At 39.3% G+C, this 22,414-nt stretch overlaps 1 protein-coding gene across 5 annotated transcripts in view; it reads right to left on the reverse strand.

Moving 5' to 3' along the window:
• The window catches only part of GTF2I (general transcription factor IIi), a 77,789-nt gene that overhangs the window by 26,090 nt on the left and 29,285 nt on the right, over positions 1-22,414 (reverse strand). For 3 of the 5 annotated variants that reach the window (XM_054847269.1, XM_054847274.1, XM_054847271.1), the window contains exons 9-15: positions 21,710-21,787; positions 14,651-14,710; positions 13,826-13,882; positions 10,894-10,956; positions 9,088-9,189; positions 4,217-4,282; positions 83-266 (exon numbers count right to left, since the gene is read on the reverse strand). In XM_054847269.1, coding sequence (XP_054703244.1) covers positions 83-266; positions 4,217-4,282; positions 9,088-9,189; positions 10,894-10,956; positions 13,826-13,882; positions 14,651-14,710; positions 21,710-21,787 — 610 coding nt within the window. The remainder of the gene's footprint in view (positions 1-82; positions 267-4,216; positions 4,283-9,087; positions 9,190-10,893; positions 10,957-13,825; positions 13,883-14,650; positions 14,711-21,709; positions 21,788-22,414) is intronic. The other 2 variants (XM_054847272.1, XM_054847273.1) reach the window with 2 other exon arrangements.

The raw sequence follows: 22,414 nt of genomic DNA on the forward strand, positions 1-22,414 counted from the left end.
AAGTTCTTGAAGATAAAATGAAGCGGAGTGGAGCCAGCAGAAACAATGAGTAATTTAGGGACAAACCCATAAAATTCCTTACTTTTTAATCACGAACCGGATCCGCTCCTTTGCTAGAAGTATCCTCTCAAGACGGGGAATGCCGTACGTGGATGGTCGCCTGAAGGGAATTCCTTCTGGCAGCCCCTCCACATATAAATCTTCCACATGTGATTGGAAGAGTGGGTACGGGATAGACACTGGACCTTTTGCTTTTATAGCTTGAGCTTTAAGAAAAAAAGAACAAAAACATTAGACTAGCTTATGGCTCTACTCGAATTATCTGTTTAATATCAGTCTGAAAACCATTAAAATTAGCAGACAGGCAATAACCCCCTCAGCACATTTAAACATGCAAGCATTCACATATTTGTGGGGGTTTGGTTTTGTTTTATAGGAAAATCACTCTAATTCACAGTAAACAAGCTGCAGACCTGCATACATATGCAGATTCTCCTCTTTTGCCTTTACTCTGTAAACATTTAATAACAGAGACTGCACCTGTTACAGTGAAGTTTCACAGTATTTTGGTTTTGTTTAATAGCACATTTTGAAAGATGAAATTATCTAGACTTAATTATAAACCAAGCATGTTTCAGTTCATTAGCTCTGATTATTACTATTTGTTACTACTATGGGGTTACAAGAGTCACTAATGCCTTGGAAGAGGGGCACACATCCCTTCTTTTGAGCGAATTCCTAAAGCTTCGGTGTGTTTTAGAAATCACTAATGAAATAAACAATACACTTCTAACACCATTGAAAAAAGCATAGCTCTACTGATGAAATCTTTGAAGCAAATGAAAAGCAAATAACAGATTCGCCCACATTTGGAAAATAACCTCAATGTAGTTCTTTAAGTTATGAGGACCATAATCATATTGCTACACCTATCAGGCAGGCAAACACTGGAGAATGGCACAATGGTTTGCAAATACCAAGAGGGCTGATTTCTTTATACTCACAAGGGTATGTTAATTTTGTAGGCCAGGCAACAAGAATTCTCTATTACCATCTGACTGGTCTGCAAATAGTTTGGTACAGTCTATTGTTTTGCTATGGAAATCAGATGCAAAAAATTATTTGAGGAGAGAAAGGCCAAGCTGAGGCCAAATTAGAGTACAGTGATGTTGTGGCAGGGTTTCTGAAAGCAAAAGCACTCAGGGTACCTTTTCAAGCAACTTAATGTAACATGGTTCAGACATCAGTGTATACAAAATGCCTACATTAACTCACAAATTCTTAAAAGCAATAAAACAACATAGGTTTTAAAGGCATTTGGGTAACATAGTCTTTCAGCCACTTGGAAGCAGAACAGTTCTAGGTATGTTTATCATAAAACAGAGAAGTTTGGAAAATACTGTATGTATCTTAGTCTCACATTCTGATGAGAACAGAATATCAAAATTTTAGAAAACTGCGAGAAGAACTGTGTTTCAGCTAGACTTGGCTTCAACTGCCAAATATAAGACGGCCAAAACTAGAGACAGGGAATAGATACGTACAGAGAGGGACATGAACCTGACGATGACTCTTAGCAAATAGACTAAAGAAACCCTGTTCCAACCTGTGCCGAAGGAGCTGCAGGACAATCACCAAAAGAGCTGTTGCGCATCATACCAGTCCTTCATTCATGCAGATTTTTATTGCCACCTAGATCACTACACAGCATCAAGTAAGAACAGCTTCAGAGTAACAAAAATCCTGTTTGTTTAAATAAGTAACTAACAACAGATAAGTTTTTACAAGTAAGAGTCTTTATTTCTCTTAAATCAGCAAATGTTTTAGCAAATACTCTTCAGACAGCTTAAGAACATGATCGGCATCACAGTCTGCAGTGAGGCTTCTTAGATTTGGAACCTTACATCTTTTTGCATAGAAATCCTATTGAATACAGGTTTCATTTTTATAAATTAATCTGTATTTGTGAGACACTATCTTGTACTTACACTAAAAAGTAATCCCATTTAGTTTGCATCTGAACACAAACATAAATATATTTTCAGACACGTCAGTTGTAATGGATGACAATGACTGACATTGCTAAAACTCTGGAGCTCCAGAAGCCAATGAATCTGAGGAGCATTCTGGGAATTCTGGACATCCTCGTCTCTAAATTGGAGAGACATGGATTCGATGGATGGACCACTCGGTGGATAAGGAATTGGCTGGATGGTCGCACTCAAAGAGTTGTGGTCAACAGCTCAATGTCCAAGTGGAGAACGGTGACGAGTGGCGTTCCTCAGGGGTCGGTACTGGGACCGGCACTGTTCAACATCTTTGTCGGCAACATGGACAGCGGGATCGAGTGCACCCTCAGCAAGTTTGCTGATGACACCAAGCTGCGTGGTGTGGTCGACACGCTGGAGGGAAGGGAAGCCATCCAGAGGGACCTTGACAGGCTGGAGAGGTGGGCCCGTGCAAACCGCATGAAGTTCAACAAGGCCAAGCGCAAGGTCCTGCACATGGGTCGGCGCAATCCCAGGCACGACTATAGGCTGGGCAAGGAATGGATTGAAAGCAGCCCCGAGGAGAAGGACTTGGGGGTATCGATTGATGAGAAGCTCAACGTGAGCCGGCAGTGTGCGCTCGCAGCCCAGAAAGCCAACCGTGTCCTGGGCTGCATCAAAAGAGGCGTGACCAGCAGGTCGAGGGAGGTGATCCTGCCCCTCTACTCCGCTCTGGTGAGACCCCACCTGCAGTACTGCGTCCAGCTCTGGGGGCCCCAGTACAGGAGAGACATCGAGCTGTTGGAGCGAGTCCAGAGGAGGCCACGAAGCTGATCAGAGGGCTGGAGCACCTCTCCTATGAGGACAGGCTGAGAGAGTTGGGGTTGTTCAGCCTGGAGAAAAGGCGGCTCCAGGGAGATCTAATTGCGGCTGACCAGTACCTGAAGGGGCCTACAGGAAAGATGGTGAGGGACTGTTTGTCAGGGAGTGTAGTGACAGGACAAGGGGTAATGGGTTTAAGCTGAAGGAGGGTCGATTTAGATTAGATGTTAGAAGGAAATTCTTTACTGTGAGAGTGGTGAGGCACTGGAACAGGTTGCAGATGCCCCATCCCTGGAAGTGTTCAAGGCCAGGTTGGATGAGGCTTTGGGCAACATGGTCTAGTGGAGGGTGTCCCTGCCTGTAGCAGGGGGGTTGGAACTAGATGATCTTTAAGGTCCCTTCCAACCCAAACCATTCTATGATTCTATCCACAACTCCCTTCAGTAAATGGGAAACTGCATGACCATACAGATAGCAAGAACTGAAATTTGAAATGGAATTGGTTTGTGAAGCAATGGAATGTTGTCATCCACAGGGAAAAAGGGGATAATTTAATACCATTTGGCCTGTCAAGTCAGGAATAGCTCTGTATTCAACAGACTCCACAGAAGATTTTTAGGCTGGCTACGTGCAAATGGCAAAACAAAAATTAAAGCATCAGCTCCTTTCCAGAGCAACTAAAATACTGTGAATCAGATTCTGAAGTGGTTTTACTTAGTGTGAGTTACTTTCAGTGGGCTGGTTAAAAGTCAGATGATAGTCACACCCAAAGCATGCAATAACTCCAACATCACAAGGTCTGTTCCGAAAGCACTTCCACTTTTCACAGCAGAAGAGCACTACCATTTATTTTGAAGTTTTTGCTGATTTAGTCTGTGATATGTGGACACAAAATATGTTTAGGTGCAACATCTGGAGACAAATGCCAAAGTCTAACACGTATGCTGCTTTTTCTCTCCAAGAACCGTTAACATACAATTGTTGCTTCGCTGCAAATCAATCCTCATCAGAAAGGAACAATCAGTCAGTGGTAACTTCTCCCCAGAGTCATTTTAAAAGATTATTTCACTTAAGGACTCGGTGTAATTACAGGAAAAAGAAAGGGCAGCTCACTCAAATGCGTGTGCCCAAGACATGAGCGCACTGGAGCTCCAGGAAACTGAGCATAACTGAAAAACAAAATCGAGTTCTGCACTTAGGTGCCAAACGGGGACCCAATTTTGAAATTACTCTGCTCATTAAAAAAGCCGCTTTCCCCAGTTTTAAGTCCTCTAATAATATTTAACCCTTTGGTGCCGTCAGTACCAGTGTGCTCCTGAGCCAACAGGAAGATGCATGCCAAAGAGCTGTGATTTACGGTGTCAAAGGACTAGAGGCAATTGTACGGACAGGAGTGTAACACATACCGTATTTTTTTTCAAACAGCTCTTCAACTTGCTTTCTCAAGTCTGTAATTCGCGCGTTCCATTTCTCTGCAAAGAAAAGAGGAGGACACGTCAGCGTACAAATGAAACTGAGAACCTCTTGTAAAATCTGTTATCACTAACTGAAATATGCAGTGTGCTCACTCGCTTACAGGTGCCTGTGGAGTAAGGAATAGGCTATACCTTAAAATACATGGATACATTCAGAAAGAAAAAGGATAGAATAAAATGTTTGAGATTACCTCCGAAACTTGTGCAGATGTTAAATCAAATTAAAAAAAAACCAAACAAACAACTAACAACCATAAACCAGGCTAAAGGCACCTCCAAAAATGGTTTCTCTTTGATGGCGTGGTCAGCAGCTCTCACTACCATCAGGGGTAAAGTCAGTTTGCAGTTGCTGCTGTTGGTTATCTGAATCTGGGCACTGAAAAGCTTAATTAGTGAAGCTTGATAAAGCTTGCAGCAAGTACATGAAGTTGTTTTGGCATAAATCTGTACAACTATCTGGGTCAGGAGGCATCGTGCCATCCTCTACCTAAATCCAGTATTTGTCCAAGTCCTGATGTTGCAAAAACATCCCCATAAATCCTATTTCTGAAAGAAGATACAGGCTGCAAGACAGGAGTTATCCAAATCCAATCGTGTGTTCCATGGAGAGCTGGATTAAACGACAGAATTTTAACATCTAATTTTCTGCTTGTGACAGTACAAAAAGCTGTGAAAATGTGCGTTCTCTATCTCAATGCTTTTAGGAAAATGCCGCAACTCTTCTGTAGATGGTACCAGATGCTGGCTGGCCTTTTAAGAATGAGTTAATAAGCAAGTGTACTTACAGCTTATTTCTTACACCAAAGACTTGAATCTAGTAACTACAGAGTCAAAAAATGTGGCTGTTCAAGCTATTACACTTCCAGTTGTCAAAAAATTCTTAGATCAGACAAGGCAGAGGATTGAATTTTGAGTCTGTATCGAAAGGGGTTTAAATATTCATTCTCAGACCAACGTACATAACTTTGGTGGCAATGTTTAAGCTTATAGTTGTTTAATGTAATTTCATGGATATCAAGAGAACAGCATACTTCAGATGTGGGCAAGAATAAGACCTTGTTTAGAGGGGAAAGGGTGTTTTGGCATGCTGCCTTGCATCCACACATAAACTCTTCATTCTAGTTACCTGGCATATCACCTACATCAATTAACCCGTTTATATTTTGAAATAACATCCTTGTGGATAAATCTATATAATTGCTTCTGCCACCCTTTTTACTGCTATCCTGTAGCACACAGGTTCTTAGCTGATAAACATGTCTTGACCTCAATGCCTTCTACTCCTGTGTCACTTCGAACTTGTAAAATTTCCCCCTTTAACTGCAGATGTATAGCCAGATAAAGCTCTTTCTGATTCCAGCTCAACCACTGACTGCATTTTTTCATTGACCTACCAAACAATGGGTTAACAGCAGTTTTACCAGCAAGAGTCAGGAATATATGGCTCAGAATTTACTGGCCTAAAGGGGAAACCCTGCTTTACTCAACTGAGCTGGTGAACACGCCTGGACAGTCCTAGGACAAGGGTTTTGAAAGGCACCTGTGTGACTCCAGATTGTAACCCACAGGAAATTCTCACAGAGTTGAGTTCCCTTCAGTTTATCAAGCTCCAAGGCAGGCTCAGCAAACAATCTCCTCTAAAACTCAGGCTGGTTTTTGTTAGAAGGAGAACAGCCAGAAAGACTGTCATACCATATTAACAAAGCAACCATATAAAAGTATATAAATACTACTGTTCTGAATATTGGTTGTTGCTGCAATTTTAGGAGAAGCTGCTCCCACCCAGCCTGGTCTCCCTCGGCTTGCTAGCATGCTCGCAAGAGTGTTCCTACATGAGCCATTAAGTTGTCAAGGCTTCGTTTTTCTCAGTTACCAAACCTCAAAATCACTGGCCAAATATTCCACGTGGATCTTTTCAAGCAACTACTTCCATGCCCCTCTCCCTCCAATGGAAACACTAGGGGGATTAATAATCAAATACACCACAATACAGGCATGTTTATTTGGAATGGTGCATATACAGAGAATAGCAACTGAAAAAAAATCATAGATTGGCTCACATTTTGATCAGCACATTGTTGTTGGGGTTTTCTTTTAGCTACTTTTGTATTTTATGAGTAAATTGCTAAGTTAAGCTACAGAGGTATTTAAAAATTCAGAGGTGTTATCAGGTAACTGGCATGATTTTTAATCAGGTTGTCAGCATTATTAACCCCTTGGATTCAGACCAATTACTGTAAAAACATTCTTTTGTCCCTCGCTTTATGCTCAGTAGCAAAGTTGAAGACATAGCATAAAGCTAAGCTGATATTCTGTTTTGGTAATCACTCTCTGCAAAGCAGTTTAGTTTTCCCGCAGGCACCAAGAGAAGTGGTGGTTTCCTTCTATTCCTGTATATACACCTTCTGATACATGGAAAACATCATCCCAATTACTTAACAATCTTGAAAACCTCCCCAGCCTGACCACAACCTCTTCGGTTTACCCCATTCTCTGCTCCAGATAACATCCACTACAGCAGGGGCAACCCGCACAGCGCAAACAAAATGATGCTCACAAGCACATTCCTATTTCCATCAACATGCCACACAGTATTCTGTGGGGAAATAAAATGGAAAACACGCAGCAACTCTCAGGATGCTGCAGGCTGGCAAAACCTGCGTTCAACAGCGTGTCATAAACTATACATACTTTCCATCACTGTCACAGTGAGACAACAGCTAAGGGGACTTTTTTCCACTAAATCGGTATGACACAACTGTAAGACACAACTTCAAGCTTCTGAGCTTTTGATAAAATCTCTAAGAAAGCACAGAAACGTTGTGGGAAGAGATTTTTACTGACAATGTCAGTTCCTTTCAGCAAAGATATTTTTAATCTTAAATACTTGGTTCAGAAATGTTTTTTAAATCCAACCTCCCTTCCCAAAGATTTTTAACCTTTATCAAGCATTTTACCAGACACTTTTCATTCCTCACCCTGGTCACAATTACTTTGTTTTCCACTTTGTTTTCCTGTTTACACAAAACAATGTGAGCACAGCACATTCTTCACCGTTTCTTGGGCCACTTGGGGTACCTGATCTCTGCCTCAATCAAGACATACAGGAAGTCTCTCCAACTTACAGCTATCAAACATCTGGATTGCATCAGTGTTATGTAAAATACTGAAAGTCCTTATGAGACAAGCATCTATACCTCTTTTCCAGTCTTCTGAGTGCATGTGCTTTAGTTATTCTGCAGCTATTTATGACAGAATTAGACACCTCCTTTCTCCTGTGCAATTATTTAATATTAGACTTCATTAGACAAAGGTACAAAGCCTTCTGAAATGTCCAAACAGCAGCACTGCAACTACCAACAGTTGCTCTGTTATTACAGCAAATGAAGTCTATTTCTTCAAAGTTTCTCACATTCATTTTGTGGTTTAACTCAACCTTGCAACACCGTAGAGAGATACCGCTTTCTGTAGGTGAACCCCAAAAGTGAACAGGAGGGGCAATAACCTCACTACAGTTTAGGAAGCCCAGGAATAAACATCTCTGAATAACCCGTGAGCTGCAAAACACTGTATTCTAACTGCTCAGCAGGTGGTTAAGAGCAAAGTTTTCTTGAGAACAGCCCAGAGATAATCTACCAAGTCAACTCAGAAGAAACTGCGAGCAGGTAAGCTGCAAGGTGTTCCTTAACCGGTGTTTCAACATTGCAAGCTCAACTCAAACATTTATCATCCTCATAATTTTATTACCTTTGCTCTCTGTGTGTAATCAACCTCACTGTTTATTCCCTTCAAACACTGCTGGCCTGCCAAGTTTAGATGCTGTTTTCTACTGAAGGAATATATTCTAGCAAAAGCCTCTGCAGTATTAACTACTCAATCTTCTCCTCTACTAACGTTGCCATTATGTTCTCCTGACCCAACCAAAACTACCTAACGCTACATGTGGAACTGCCTATTAGTGTTAATGATCTTTTGAGACTAGAGCTCTCAACAATGTTTTATTCATTTTAGTTGAAATTAGCATGAAATAACGTTTCACACAAAACAGATGTCAGAAGAGGTTCCATAGGGATTTTTCAATTGACTTCAAATCCCAGGATTCCTAATAAACATCTCAAGCACTGTGCCAAAGGACATATTCCTGATTGCGCAGAACCTTACAGAGGTACACAGCTTCATGGGATATGTGCCCAGAAACCAAAACACAACAAGAAATAAAGGAGATGTATGGGCTGCAACAAATCACATGCAAATACCTTTAACCAGAATAACTACAGGGTGCAGATGCTTTTCTGCAGTGAGAACTCTCCATAAGGTATCACGAAAGAACACTACCAAATAGATGCCAACTTTTTGTGTGTCCACAGGGACCAAGGCAGGCTACTTGGCACAACAGAGTCATTGGGTTACCTTCCCAAACGTGCCTCCCCTCAGCACATCTTCAGTTCACAGCACATATGAAGAAAGACCAGCTAGACAGGCTCCTGACCTCCAGTTTGCCATAATTCAGTACCCTAGTGAATTCAGTCTTATCTTCTTGTCCAAGAAATCAGCTGACAAAAATCTAGAATTATTTATATTTTATTAAATTACGTGCAGTGTCTGTTTAGATGGTCACTCTGAATAGTGAGAAACAACAGAGGTAGCCTATGATGATGATTATACTGCTGCAACACATCTACAAAGAACCCTGGGCTCTTAAATGAATACTCGCACTGGCGTGTCTCCCTCCCGGAATGTGAAGTTGTCTAGTACCTTTTTATAAAACAGACACACAAAATAATCTTTCGTTTTTATCTTACCAAAATTGAACTCTCTCACTTTTCTTCTCCCAGTATTGGTAGCTTCATTAGCTGACTCAGTGTTCTTTGGTCTCTTGTTAGGGGGCAAGTAGTCGTCATCATCTTAAAGAAACATAAAAATATCACTGTTTTAATGTCCAGAGAACTCACGTGCAATGCTGGAACTACTATGAATTTCAAAGCTCTAATGCAAGTATTGAACTGTGCTTTATCAGGGCATCAAATTTTGCAATGAAGTACTTATCTGAGTAACCTTACAAAGCTACTGGCCTGTGGAGGAACAATTTGCACAAGAGAGCCAGCACAAGGCATAAGGTAGCAAAAAGCAGAGCTGCTTCTGTGCTTCCTAAGGAAAGCAATATTGTGTTCTGAAACATGACTGGACACCTCATGGTCATAAAATGACCACATGACAGCAAAAGAAATCAGGAAATAAATTGTGCAGGTGTAGACTACATTTTTTGTCTACTTTAGCTTTCCACTAACAAGTCTTGAAACACACTACCTAAGTTTGATCTCGAAGAGCTCAAAGGTGCTAAAATGAGTTTCAAACCAGTGTAAAACTGATGGACGTGGCTGAAATTCACTTAACAGGTCAGCCCTACCTCAAACACACACAGAGGGGGAAAACTGCAATCCCCAGGTACTTTTCAGTGAGCTGCTACTTAGCCAGTTACTTCCCAATCCAAAACACTGTCTTCCCTACCAGTCAATGAGTTTTTAAGACTGTCCAATTACCAATACCTGCAACATTAGAGAAAATAAATGGTTAAAGCAGACAAAGAAAATTAAAGTTTATTTCCTATACAGAACAGCATCTGCCCAGCCCACCAAGGGCACGGTTTACTTAGAAAGCATAATATTACACATTGACGTCTCTTGCACCTATGCAGTTGTAATATATTCTGTTAGAGAAAACCTTTTCAGAGCATTTTTACTTTTGTAGTAAAGGCCTTTACATATACACAGAACTTAATGACTATTCCCTTATTACATTTTCTGTTCAGGTAATGTAAGAATTATTTTACTGCTGGATTATAAAAAGGTGAAAGTAATGCCAGAAGTTTCAACTTTGTCCTACAATGCATTGCCTAATTTCTAAATTGCTAATTTGGTGGTCTTAACCTTACCCATTCCAGAAGCAAGCACTGTAAAAGCCAATCTCAGAAGTGTTTTAAAGCAGTTACAGGACATGTAATTCACAAATACAAGAAATACAGCTGACTTCCAACCAACATCCTAGCATGAAAACAACATGGATACTGGTTAGTGGCTTTAGTGCCATTTAGATGAGAAAGGGAGGTGGGAAGTATAAAGGTTTATCTCATATTTATCGACATTTGACAAATAAATTGAAGCTTCACTTACACCACCCATAACACATCATTTCTATTATGGAACAATTCTTCCCATGTTAACTAGAAATTATGTATAACTACAGTATGCTTATAAAACAACATGTTATTCAGAATGAACAGTGTAAAATCTTTTTAAAATCTAAATTAATAGCTGTTAAATAATGAGTATTCTTCATTACCAATGCTTGACAAAATGTGTGAAAGATGCAAATCTCTGTCACACATTATTTCAAAACCGCCCCAGTAAGTCCAGTATGCTTCCATACACTCTGGTTTTGTAAAATGTTGGACTAGATACGGTTACTAAGCAGTGCACGATCCAAACTGCAGTCAACACTGGCACATAATCTTACTTATTCAGTGCCAAGCAATGCAGGCATAGTAAAACATTTTTTTTTGGACATAAAAAATTCCCAATGGACTGCAATCAGTGAACTGGAGAACTAACCTTCAATGGTGACCTCGACCTCCGGATCCTCACTCGTTTCTGAAGGGGCATGCTGGGAGGAATCTGAAGGGGGAAAAACAGGATTGCTGAATGATGGACACAGAAAAGATTTTTAACCAAACACTCTGTGTTTCTCTGTTTAAACTAACACTTGTCAAAGAAGCCCCCTGGCTTATTGAAACGTTTTGCATTCACAGCATGCAACAAAAACAGAAGCAAAGATATTTTACCATAAGCTTTTAAGCAATTCTAGACAAGGGTATGGAGGTGGGGATTAGACTTGCTAAATTGCGTGTGCAGCAGCGCAGAGTTGGTGTTAATGACAGTAGGAAATTCCTTATTCTTGGGTTAATAGGATTAATACAATCATAAATATTTTCCCCTTTGTTATCAAGGATTACTGAAAATATAAACAAAGGCTGGGTGCCCCTACAGATGATATATTTCTTTACCATTTATACAGACTCATAGTTGTTGCACTTTAATGATTTCCATAACAGGCTGCAAGGCCAACAGTGAAAAATGAGAGGGAAATTCATAATCACAATGCTTTTGTTGGGGCAGCCTCCACCAACATAATAAATAGGATTAGGCCTATCAATATTCAGTGGGAGAAAGAGCAATTTGCATTTAACTGCAGTAAAGTTTAAAAAAAAAAATGAAGTTAATTATATTGGAAACTATTTCAAAACTAAGTAGCACTGCATGAAGGAATATATTTTAATTATTCTGGCAGAGTAATACTGCGCTTGTGCATTTTGAAGAGTATCTTCTGTCAGATCTCTGTAAGCTGGAAGTATGATAGCACTTTGGGAGCAAGTCTGAAAGAATCTCTGTTTCAAAGGCTCTTCATATGATGTTGACTATGGCGGAGATCCAGCAGTATCTACTGAGGCACCTCAACTGGAGTATATTCGAACTACGTCAAATATATCTAGTTCACGGAAATCATAGTGTGATGCTTTGATCTAATTCAGAGTGAGTGCTGGGTAAATAACAGCCAACGCAAAGCACAACAAAGAGAAAGAATTAAGAGGTAATGGTCTTTTAGTAGACGTGAACATAAAGTATGGTCATAAAATAACTATCACATCAATTGATCACTTCGAACCTTTTTTGAGAGCATCAGAAAAGTTAAAAAAAAAAAAAAAAAAAGAAATGCAGTTTTTGGAAACTGAAGAACAGCCACAAAGACTGGCAAATAGTCCATCTAGTTCAGTACCAAATCCCTGAGAAATAGTCATAATTAAGAGAAACATGCAAAAACGTCCAAGCAGGTGGTAACAAAGTTCTGGAAGAAAACTCCCAGATGGGACATTTCTTCTTAAGTCATATTAAACCAATGGTTTAAACACTGAAGCAATTTTTTTTAATCAAGTATTATCATCACTAGGTATTTGGTGATCTTAGGTAAAGACACACAGCTCCTAAGCAGCAGCCTTCTTCACAGTTCGAAATGTTGTCATTCACTGGGACCGTCTCCAGTTTCTCAAGTGTGATTCCATTCCATTTAAAACGATTTATTTTGATGCACATAACCTTAACTTTCTGATCGCTGAATTTCAATCACACCATGCTCCCCACTCATCCAATCTCACTAAGACCTCAGACACCTTTCTCAGCTAACAGCTCATCTGGGGGATTCTGGGCACATGTTAATTTTGCCACTTTTTCACCGGCTTGTCAAGGTTACTGGAGGGGAAAACCCAGTGAAAATCCCCAGTGATATACACCAAAAGATACGTTCGTGTATCCCTCTGATGTTTTTCTTTGCAGGAAACAATCATTTCTGCAAATCTTCTGCATCGCAGGCAGTAGCTTTCAGACCAACTTTCAGAAGAACTTTAAATGCCTATTAAAAGTATTTCTTTAATAAAAAATCCACACATTGTCATCGATTTTTCTTTTGTACTCATTTTTGTGAGTGTCAGCAATAAATAATTTCATTTTACAGAATCCAGACAAGACTGCCTACACTGTATGGCTATTTAAACAACAAATTAAACGTAAGTTAGATTGTTACCTGCAATTTTTAATCGCTGCCTATAGATCTTTTCATAAGTACTAAACTTCACAAACAGGTTCATTCTGTCTAGCAAAGCCAGGCTGCAACTCGCAGCATATCTCTTAGAGAAACTTGCAAAGGAGAACAGAATTGAGAAAAGGGTGTAAACCAAAACCATATTCTGACATAAAGGGCCACACTCAGTACCTGTAGCTATAAAATTCTACACAGTCAAAACTAAAGCAAAGCCCGAGTCTTGGCCATTTCGTATCACACTGCCCTTTCCTCAGGCTTCTCTTCACGGTCAGGCATAAAGCTCAAGGCATTATACTTAGGAAAACAAAGTACCTAGATTATTTCTTCTCAAATAAGTAGAGTTAATAGTGCAGTCAGCAAGAGCAAAGAACTTTATTCTCCTTTATCAAGAGAAATGCTTTTCAATTGCATGTAATGGTACCTTTAACTATGGTGATATTTACCTTCAAAGCAAAACTAATGGGATTTGCAAGAATGAGCGTTGCTGCTAATATAACTTGGCCTTAACACCCAAAAAAATACTCGCGACTCAGGTTTGGGAGTCAGGTGCTTAGAATGAAGCTAGCGGCAGAATGATGTACTTTTAACATCATGTCAAAGCATTAAATGTTGGGTGACAAGCACCTTACAAATGCAGTTTATGGTTTAAAAGAATGACGACTCCCATCACAACTTGTTTATAGTAAGCCACAGAGCAGCATGATTTGGGAGATTAAAAGCGAAAGAAAGCAAAAAAAACAACCCCAAAAGCCAACCATGTGGAAATGTGGAAAGAGAATGGTTGGAGAAGATGTACAACTTTAATTAAGGTGCCATCTTTTCAAATATTTCTGTAAAAAATATCCAATGATGTTAAATTATTCTCATAAAAAAACATTTCAGATCTCTAACCTTCCACTGGTATTTCCACATCTGTTCCTTCACTGCAGTCGGAACCCTGGTGGCTTCCTTTAGACAAATATAAAGTAAAAAACATACCATAATAAAAATACAAAAGGAACTTTTAACATTGACTATTCAAAGCAAGGATTTTCGTAAGTGAAAAATCCAGAACTATAACATTCACACAAACAACATAGAGAAGGCTCAACTTCCGCATCTTAAATTCACGACAGCAGGAGCACTCTGACGAAATTCACAGGTTGAAATGCAGATTAGTATTTTCTAGTGTTTGCAAATGGGCAAACTAGTATTTTTAATACAGACTGTAAGAAGCTGGGAAAAAAATGTACAATTTTGGAGTAAATTTATTTCAGATATCGTTCACATATAGTGAGGAACTCCTTCCATTAAACACAGACTTCCCATATACTTTGTTCTATATATATCCATTCACCTCACACACAGCTAGAAGAAAGAAATGATGAAGTTGTACTTGTAATACATAAGCACAAGTTTATCAAATTTGATAACCAATTATGAAACAGACTGAATTTCATGAGAAACACATTGACTTGCACAAATTAGGACTGCTTTAGTGATCAACCTGATGCTCCTTTTTGAATTTAGAAAAGGAAGAAATGAGATTCCCTTCTATATGTCTCTCTACTTGGACACCTGAAAATTAAGGCAACTGAAATTTTCATTTCTATTGAAGTTTTAGTTCCAATACCCTAACTCTGACTTCAAATCAAGGAAGCAGAACCTTGGAAAGTAAAACTCACACATTCAATTTCCAAAACAGATGTAAGAAAAAATAAACACTAAAAGACCTACCTGTGTAACTTTTTGCAAGAGCAATTTTTTCATCCATCTCTGATGTTTCGGAAGGGCCTGCTTGGGAACAAAGAGAACAGCTTTTAAATTGTGTCTCTCAACAAACACATTTTCCCAGTCCATAGAGGAATTTGCCAAATAACTCTTAACTTCATATATCATACGCTCATTTCATCCTTTCTGTAACGCTGAACTTAGGAAAGACCTTGTGAAAATATTAAGATATAATTCCTTACTCATCCAGTTCAACAGAATAAAAATGTTGAGGGGCTAATGGCAGGGGTGTGCATTTCTTGGACTACTGAACAGGCAAAGACTCATGCAGAACAGCAAGTTTTCAATTTTTTTTGGTGTTAAACTAATTTTAAAATATGAAATGTTGATGGTTCTGCCTTTTGTCAATGAATTTTTAATCAGCTAAATCTTTTTCCTGTTTGTTAAAATTTGTATTCCTAGGGAGTCCTTTTTGACTTTAAAATTTCCACTTACATTAAACAGACAAATTCAGAGAGATTAAAATAATTTACGACACTTCAAGGTTGTTTGCTTTTCATCACAACAGCTCTTTTGATGGCTATATACGGACTGCGTTAAAAAGGCTGTTGCAGAAAGCAGCACACAAACGACACTTAAAAGATTAAATTAACACCCCTAAAATCCTACTGCTTAATGCTTTGGCACTCCTGCAGTTACACTGAAAAGAGTGAACTGCTTACAGCACAAATGGCTTCACACTGAGCAAGGGCTCGTTCTATACCAGAAAAACAGCACAGGTATATAAAACTAGCGTACGTGTGCCATACCGGAATGTATAGGACTAACTGGAACTGAACTAATTGTTCTATGTAAATCAAATAATTTGCAAAAGCAATCTGCAGAAGATCATGCACCTCCCCAGAAATTATGGCCATTTAGGGGTAGCTTTAAAAGTGTATCAACAATGAATATTAATAGCTTCACAACAAGAAAAGCTACTGTTAACTAATAAGGCAAGTGAAATATTTTCAAGTCATTATTTCAAACACACAGTAAGAAAAGACAGAAAAGACTGTTGTCACAATCAGACTTAATGAGTATTTCAGTTAACTGAAAGTACATATACAATACCAATACTGTGAGTTGCTCAAGAAAATTAATATTTAGGGATTAATTTTTTAAAAGAAAAACATGATTATTGGGTGGTTACAATAACGTTTGGTTGAGCCAGTTCTGCCTACTTTGATAGCTCAGATTTTCAAAGGGATTTTAAATTAACAGGATTTCAAATGAGGAACAAGGTTCGTTGTTTCACATGCATTTCTTCCAGTAATGCTGCTTTAACCCCCTCCTGCCACTTCTCCTTTGCTGGAGGTGGTGTTTGGGGGTTTTTCCTATTTGCCTCTAACTCAGAGGAGCTCCACGCTGCAGAAGGAGTGGTACTGGCACAGCCGGAACCATAGTCCCAAGATGGGAAAAAGCAGGGGGAGGAAAGGGAGCAAGGCAGAAGCCAGAGACGCTGGTGGTGCTCTGGGCCACACCAGCAGAAATCCTCATACTGGGATTTGCAATCCAGTGGGAATAGAACACAGCCTCCCTGGGCGTGCTGGGAAATGTCTCCAAGGACTAGATTTGCTTTTATTTAAATAAGCACATTTGGTGTATGCAGCCAGATGGGAGTGTCATTTCCTAAGAATTTTTCAGACCGTGCAATTATTATAATTCATAACGCACTGACACACAGAAGCATGCATCCCATTACAAGCAAATACCCTATTATAAGCAGATATTTTCATGTTTATTCCTTAATTCAGAAATCCTGACAGGGTTTGTTTTACCTACATATTCTGCAATAGTCTCTATATTGCATTATCTTCACACCAAATACATGCTGTGACACAAATTAAAAAGGAAAAGGGGAACATCTTTGACACATTCAAACTTGAAGAAAGATTTCTTTAGTTAAAAAGACACACTTACTAGGCTTACAGGCCCTGGGATTAAACACTGAAAATTCAGTCCCCTCAGCTTTAATGTCAATAAAAACTACAGTACATGTAGTAAACCCATCAGATTTTTTTTAAAGTGACCCTCACAGATTATTTGATGAAACTGGAAGCTTTTTTCATTCATATTATGAAGCTTTGACAGAGGAAAAAAAGCAGCATCAAAAAATTGTTTCAGAAATAAAAATGTGTAAAACAATATACTCTGCTAGCTTAATTTAGTAAAGACTAGAAACTGAAATTTAAATGAACTTTCTACCACCAGGAGTTATTAACAAAAGCAGATACATTTCTACTTTACTACGTTCATGCACATAACAGGCAGATACATACACATCACATTACTAAGAAAAGCCAAAACCAAGTACAGTGGTAACCAGATAAAAAAAAAAATCCATCTAGGAATAAAAGTATGAGGAAATCACAAAAAAGAAAAAAAGAAGAAAACCTGAGAGGTAAGAATTTAATTCCACTGCAGCAGGCATAGCAGAGGAAGCATGGTCACAAAGGTGGGAGATTTAATTACTAAAACCACAGGACACATTAGAAGTAAAAACTTGTAGTATGGTTGTGTCTTGGAGTCTAAACTATAAGATTTGTAGGCAGAGCTAAGCAATATCACCTCGTATGAGAAAAAGCACCAAGTTCGCTCTTCAGGTAACAGTCAACTCTGCTACGCAACACAGGCACTCAGACGTTCTCTAACACTCCGACCAGAACGCGGTCTTTTGTGAGCCGATAAATACCTAATAGACCATTGCACCTAAATCCCGCGCTTGGGCTGGGATTCTGCATAGAAGTGAAACCTGTGTAAAAGATGGCTATTGCCATACATCGCAAACTTCCGAGATGCCGGTTACAAATATGTAATTTTTCACATGCTAACAACTCCTTTAAACACAGGCGTAGATGCCATTCCCTCCAGAGTCACAGCTATTCCTCCGCTACCCACCAACAAACCATTTACTTACCTGAGTTCAGATCTCTCAGCCTCAGTTTCTAATGGATCATGTCCCAACACTACACGGCCAAACCTGTGCCACTTGGCAGAAGCAACAGATGGATCATCTCATGGATTAGCATCGTCAGTGATGCTCACTTTTTTTCCCGCTACACAGATGGTAGCAATGTGAACAATATGCAATTACCCGGTTAATATCGGAATGCCTTCAGGAAGCACATCGTGCTTTTTTGTTTTCTCAATATATTCTCTGGAATTTCTTGGTTTAAGATAGTATCTACACACTGAGTCTCACACTGTGGTGGTTAGAGTACTGCCGGCTAGCTTTAAATTTGACTTAATTTACAGTTTTAGCCCCATTAAAATGGACATTACTTCTAGTATTCTGGGAGATCTCCAAAGGAGAAATATTTTGTTGTTAGAAACACACTGAAAGATGTTCATGACTTTTGATGTTCCAGAGTGAGAACAAAAGCACAGTTTGTATTCACATTTGAGGCTTTTTTTCCAGCAGAAGATATTTTCAATCTCATTTGGTTTTGGATGAATGTCCTGTATTTTAACTGCCTCACTCTAACATTTCCCGAAATTGCAAAACTGACAGAACTGTTCAACCATATGGTGAACAGTGCAAGAGAAAAGATGTCAGGCAGTTGTTTACTCACTTCCAAGCAGTTTATAAGCTAAACCAGTCAGTTCATTAGCCAGCAGTTTATAAGCTGAACCAGCCAATTCACAGGACACCCTTTACAGCCCGTTCCTTCCACTTCAGTTCTCTTGGTTTTAACTTCAAGGCCTCAGTGGTAACTGAAGACCTGCATCCACAAAATTCACAGGATAACACACCTCTTTCAGGAAATGTTTGGTCCTTAGTCAGCAAATTATTCAGTTCTGCGTGGACTATGTCTCCAAACAGCCTTGCTTTACTCTGTGATGATGATGGGGATTGAAGATGGGATGTGTCCCCAAGGAATTTTCTTAGTGTATTCCTGATTCTTTGGAAATTGGGAAAAACAAAATATGTATAGCTCTTAATTCTGTTAACTGATTCAGACTTGTTCTCATTCTGGCACTGATGGTATTTTTGACCTCTTTTTTTCCCATTAAAAGTCTTTAAGTTACCCTGGGTCTTGCGGACAGCCTTCTAGTAAGAAGCCAAGATGTGTATCTGTTACTGTCCAACACATTTACACATCAGCTAAACAGTCTCCTGACTGTGAGGAAGCCAGCACAGAAGTGAGGATGATTTATAGACACAGAGATGTATTTGTATTAACACAGTACAGAACACACGCCCTGCTGCTTGGATCAGGCCTTGCACAAACCCAGCTGCTCTGGAGCTTGGGCTGAAACAAATGCCGGTCCCTCTGCAACAGCCATGGAGACAGATCTATTCCCCAGCATCGCAACGTGCGTAAGCTAAGAGTACAAACCACGTTTCAACCACTAAAGTAAGAAACAGCATTTTTACTAACATTTCTTTTCATAAGAGCCATAATAACTGTTATTTGTAGATAAGGTACATGCAGGAATATTAACTATGATACCTGGAATGCGTTATTTAGTCCTGTGGATCTCTGCTCTGTACTTTTCATTTAGTCAACGGTCAAAATCTGGACCTTTCTTCCAGAACAGGTTATCTTTGGTGTCACCCAAAGCATTTAACTCTGCGGCAACCTTCACGTTTGTCCAGGATACTGGAAAAAACCCCCAAACACTCACTGCCATACTGCTAGTGCCCACTGATGGAAAATTGCCCCTAATACTCTGTGAAAACACCCACGTGAAGTTTTTGATGGCTAAAGTCTTTATTTCTCAGTCTTTTTACTGTGTACTGCTAAAACATTTCTAAATTTAGTAATTCAGTATTAACTCATAGCAACATCCAAATGCTGCGACCTGCTATGTGATAATAAGAGATTAAAAGAACATCCACCTACAGGTATAATTTTCCCTCTGTTTGATTAATGGGAGAGTTTCGTGCACCACCGAGGCACACAGCACTTTGGTCAGCATTACAGATTTATAAGAGGAAGCCAACACTCAGAGAAAAAACAATAATAACCATGAAATTTCATCAGTAAACCATTTTCTCTAGGAAGCCCCAAGCAGATTGCTGTTCTCTAACAGTTAAGTTGTTTCTTCTCATAAATCAATAAGCCCAGCTTTTGCTGTAGAGTATTTTTAGTAAGAACTATGACCCTAACCATTTTCTTTATTTTGTCGCATGTCTCTACGAAAACAATGCTTGAGCAGACTCATGTCATTCCTCAGGAACACACCTCAGGATAACTGTACTCTTCTAAGGTTCACTCCTCTGCACAGCACCATCATGCACACACAAAGAAACCCCTATATGTCTCACATTTATAGCTCTCTGCACTTTGTACCACCTTCGGCTTGAATCTGAGTGGTAGCAACTCGAAAAAACGAGGGGGAAGCTGCTTTACTCCGGGGAAGGCAGCATGACTTGACATGGTAACGTCTTTTTGAACTCACAGCACCCCATCACTTCTACTAATATACTCAGTTTTGTCTTGTTTTAAATGCAAGTTTGGAGAACTACATTAGAAGGGGGGGAAGGAAGAATTATTAATCAAGCACCATTTTATCCTACAAAGATACCATATTGCTCTTCACCAATCAGAGATTTAAATTTAGAATTATGTAAAAGACAATAGAAATTCTTCCCCCTTGAATCCACATTGTTCAGACTTCACTATGGAAGCATATTGTATAAATGGGATTCTTCAGCTCAGACAAACATGCTGCAGTACAATGGGTTACTATTTTGTAAGGAAGTGATTTCAGTACACACTCTCTTCAAACGGCATTGGATTACACTTCGGGCTATTGGCCAAATCCTGACATTGTTTTCGTGCATGAAATGGAAAACCACAAGGGGCTGAAAAGCAAAAAGATGACAGGACTTGGCTTTGGAAGGAACAATGATTACGCTGTCTCCAAAAAAGCATCTCTTTTTACTACATTCTATCCTGCCTGTAAACCCCTCCATCCCCTGAGGCTAGGCAATGTACAAATATGAAGGAGAGATAATCCTAACACCAGAGAATTCACCTTTCCAATTCTGAACTTGAGTGGTGACATTTTGCTACGCTGTACGGTACAGTACGCTGAACAGTGCTCATACCATACTTGAGACGTGCCAGTACTGAGAATATTCATTCTACAAACCTGTAGTTAGTTATTAAAGCACATTAGAAAATAATCTCAAGAATCTTTGTGTCTAAACACGCACAAAAATGTTATCTCAAGAATATATAATATTACAGAATGAAAGGATGTGCTGGTTTGCACTTCATTGTTGAACATGCAGCTATCCTTCAGAGATGTGTGGCAGCTTGCCTATGCTCCTTTGTATTGCTCAACTAACCTAATGACAAATGCAAACAGGCTGAAATAATAAATGTAGGGTTCTAGTTATTTTATATTGCCATTTATAATCACAACTTCTTAATTACTGTTCATTTCAACCTAAAGAAATAATGATTTCCTTCTTCCACTCCCAGTTGAGGTTAACATGCAGTATTAACTGGAATACATAGAGATGAGGCAAAGCAACTGAGATACCTTAAAACATACATAGAGCCCGAGGCACGGACCTCACGCATGTTGTTATGCTTTGTCTATATAAATAAACCTTTCAATACGATTTTGGCACATATTGGCCATTCCATACAAGAAGAGTGATTGATACACTATAAAAGTTACTGAAACTTTAAAGAAAATATTCAAGCGGTGCTCTAGACAGCATCGTCATTATGCTTTATTTCCTGCTTAAAGAGGTCACTGGAATTAGAGTCTGTACACTGGATCCTCAGAATAAAACCACAAAACAAGCAGTTCAAAAGACTCCTGGAATTTCTCCTTCAGCCCAAACACACGCATATGGGTATGGCGAAGTTCTACTTCAGGTCTTTTGGTATTCTTCAGAATAACTTAAATAATAGCCAGCAAGGCAATGTTGTATCCTAACAGAGCTAAGTAATTGCATGTTTAATGACCAAGAGTAAGTAGAGAGAGGCACAGAGAAAGCAACACTTAAGCAATTAACCCTTTCATGAGATAAACCCATATGAAAGTCAGTATCATTACCTGGAATATTATATTGGTAGTAGTCAGGATCATCTGATTCCTCCTTCACTGTTACTGTTGCCATTTTCAATGAAATTCCTGTAGAAGCAGCAAAGCAATCAAATGTGGAAACTAGTAATAACCAGATTCTTTAAAAAAAAGGCAAACAAAACACCCACCAAGATCCTAGCTGGTCTTTATTTTAAAAAAAAAAAAAAAAAAAAAGAAGAAATACTTTTCAGGTGCTGAGACACTAAACAATTGTTCAGCTAAAACAACGGTAACTAAGTGCCCTGTTGGTTTCTTATGTTTCAGTTCGGTCGCTGTCAGAAGGGATTCAGGATTGAATGCGTCCCTACAAACTAGGCATCCTTACAAATGCTATCTCGGATCTGAAGGATTAAAAAGAACGGTCTCCTTCCTTTTTGCCCACTACCACAGACGAAAAAACCCCAACCCAAAACATATTTTACTACTTGTTGTGCTAAAAGTACTTCTAGACTTCCTCCTGCTGACTCCTCTGTACAGCCAAGTTCAGATACAGTCTGCATCAAACTGTGCTGCTGATGGAGCAACACAAAGCTCCTCAACTGCTCTTGGCTTCCTTCAAGTGAAGTATCCCCTCCATAAGCCTTCACAGCATTCCCTAAAATGTTTTCAAAACATTCCAACAAAAGAATTCCTTAAAATGCCCAGAAAGCAGCACCAGAAAGAGTCTGGGACTGA

Source organism: Grus americana, chromosome 19 (genome assembly GCF_028858705.1).
Source record: "Grus americana isolate bGruAme1 chromosome 19, bGruAme1.mat, whole genome shotgun sequence".
Classification (NCBI taxonomy): Eukaryota; Metazoa; Chordata; class Aves; order Gruiformes; family Gruidae; genus Grus; species Grus americana.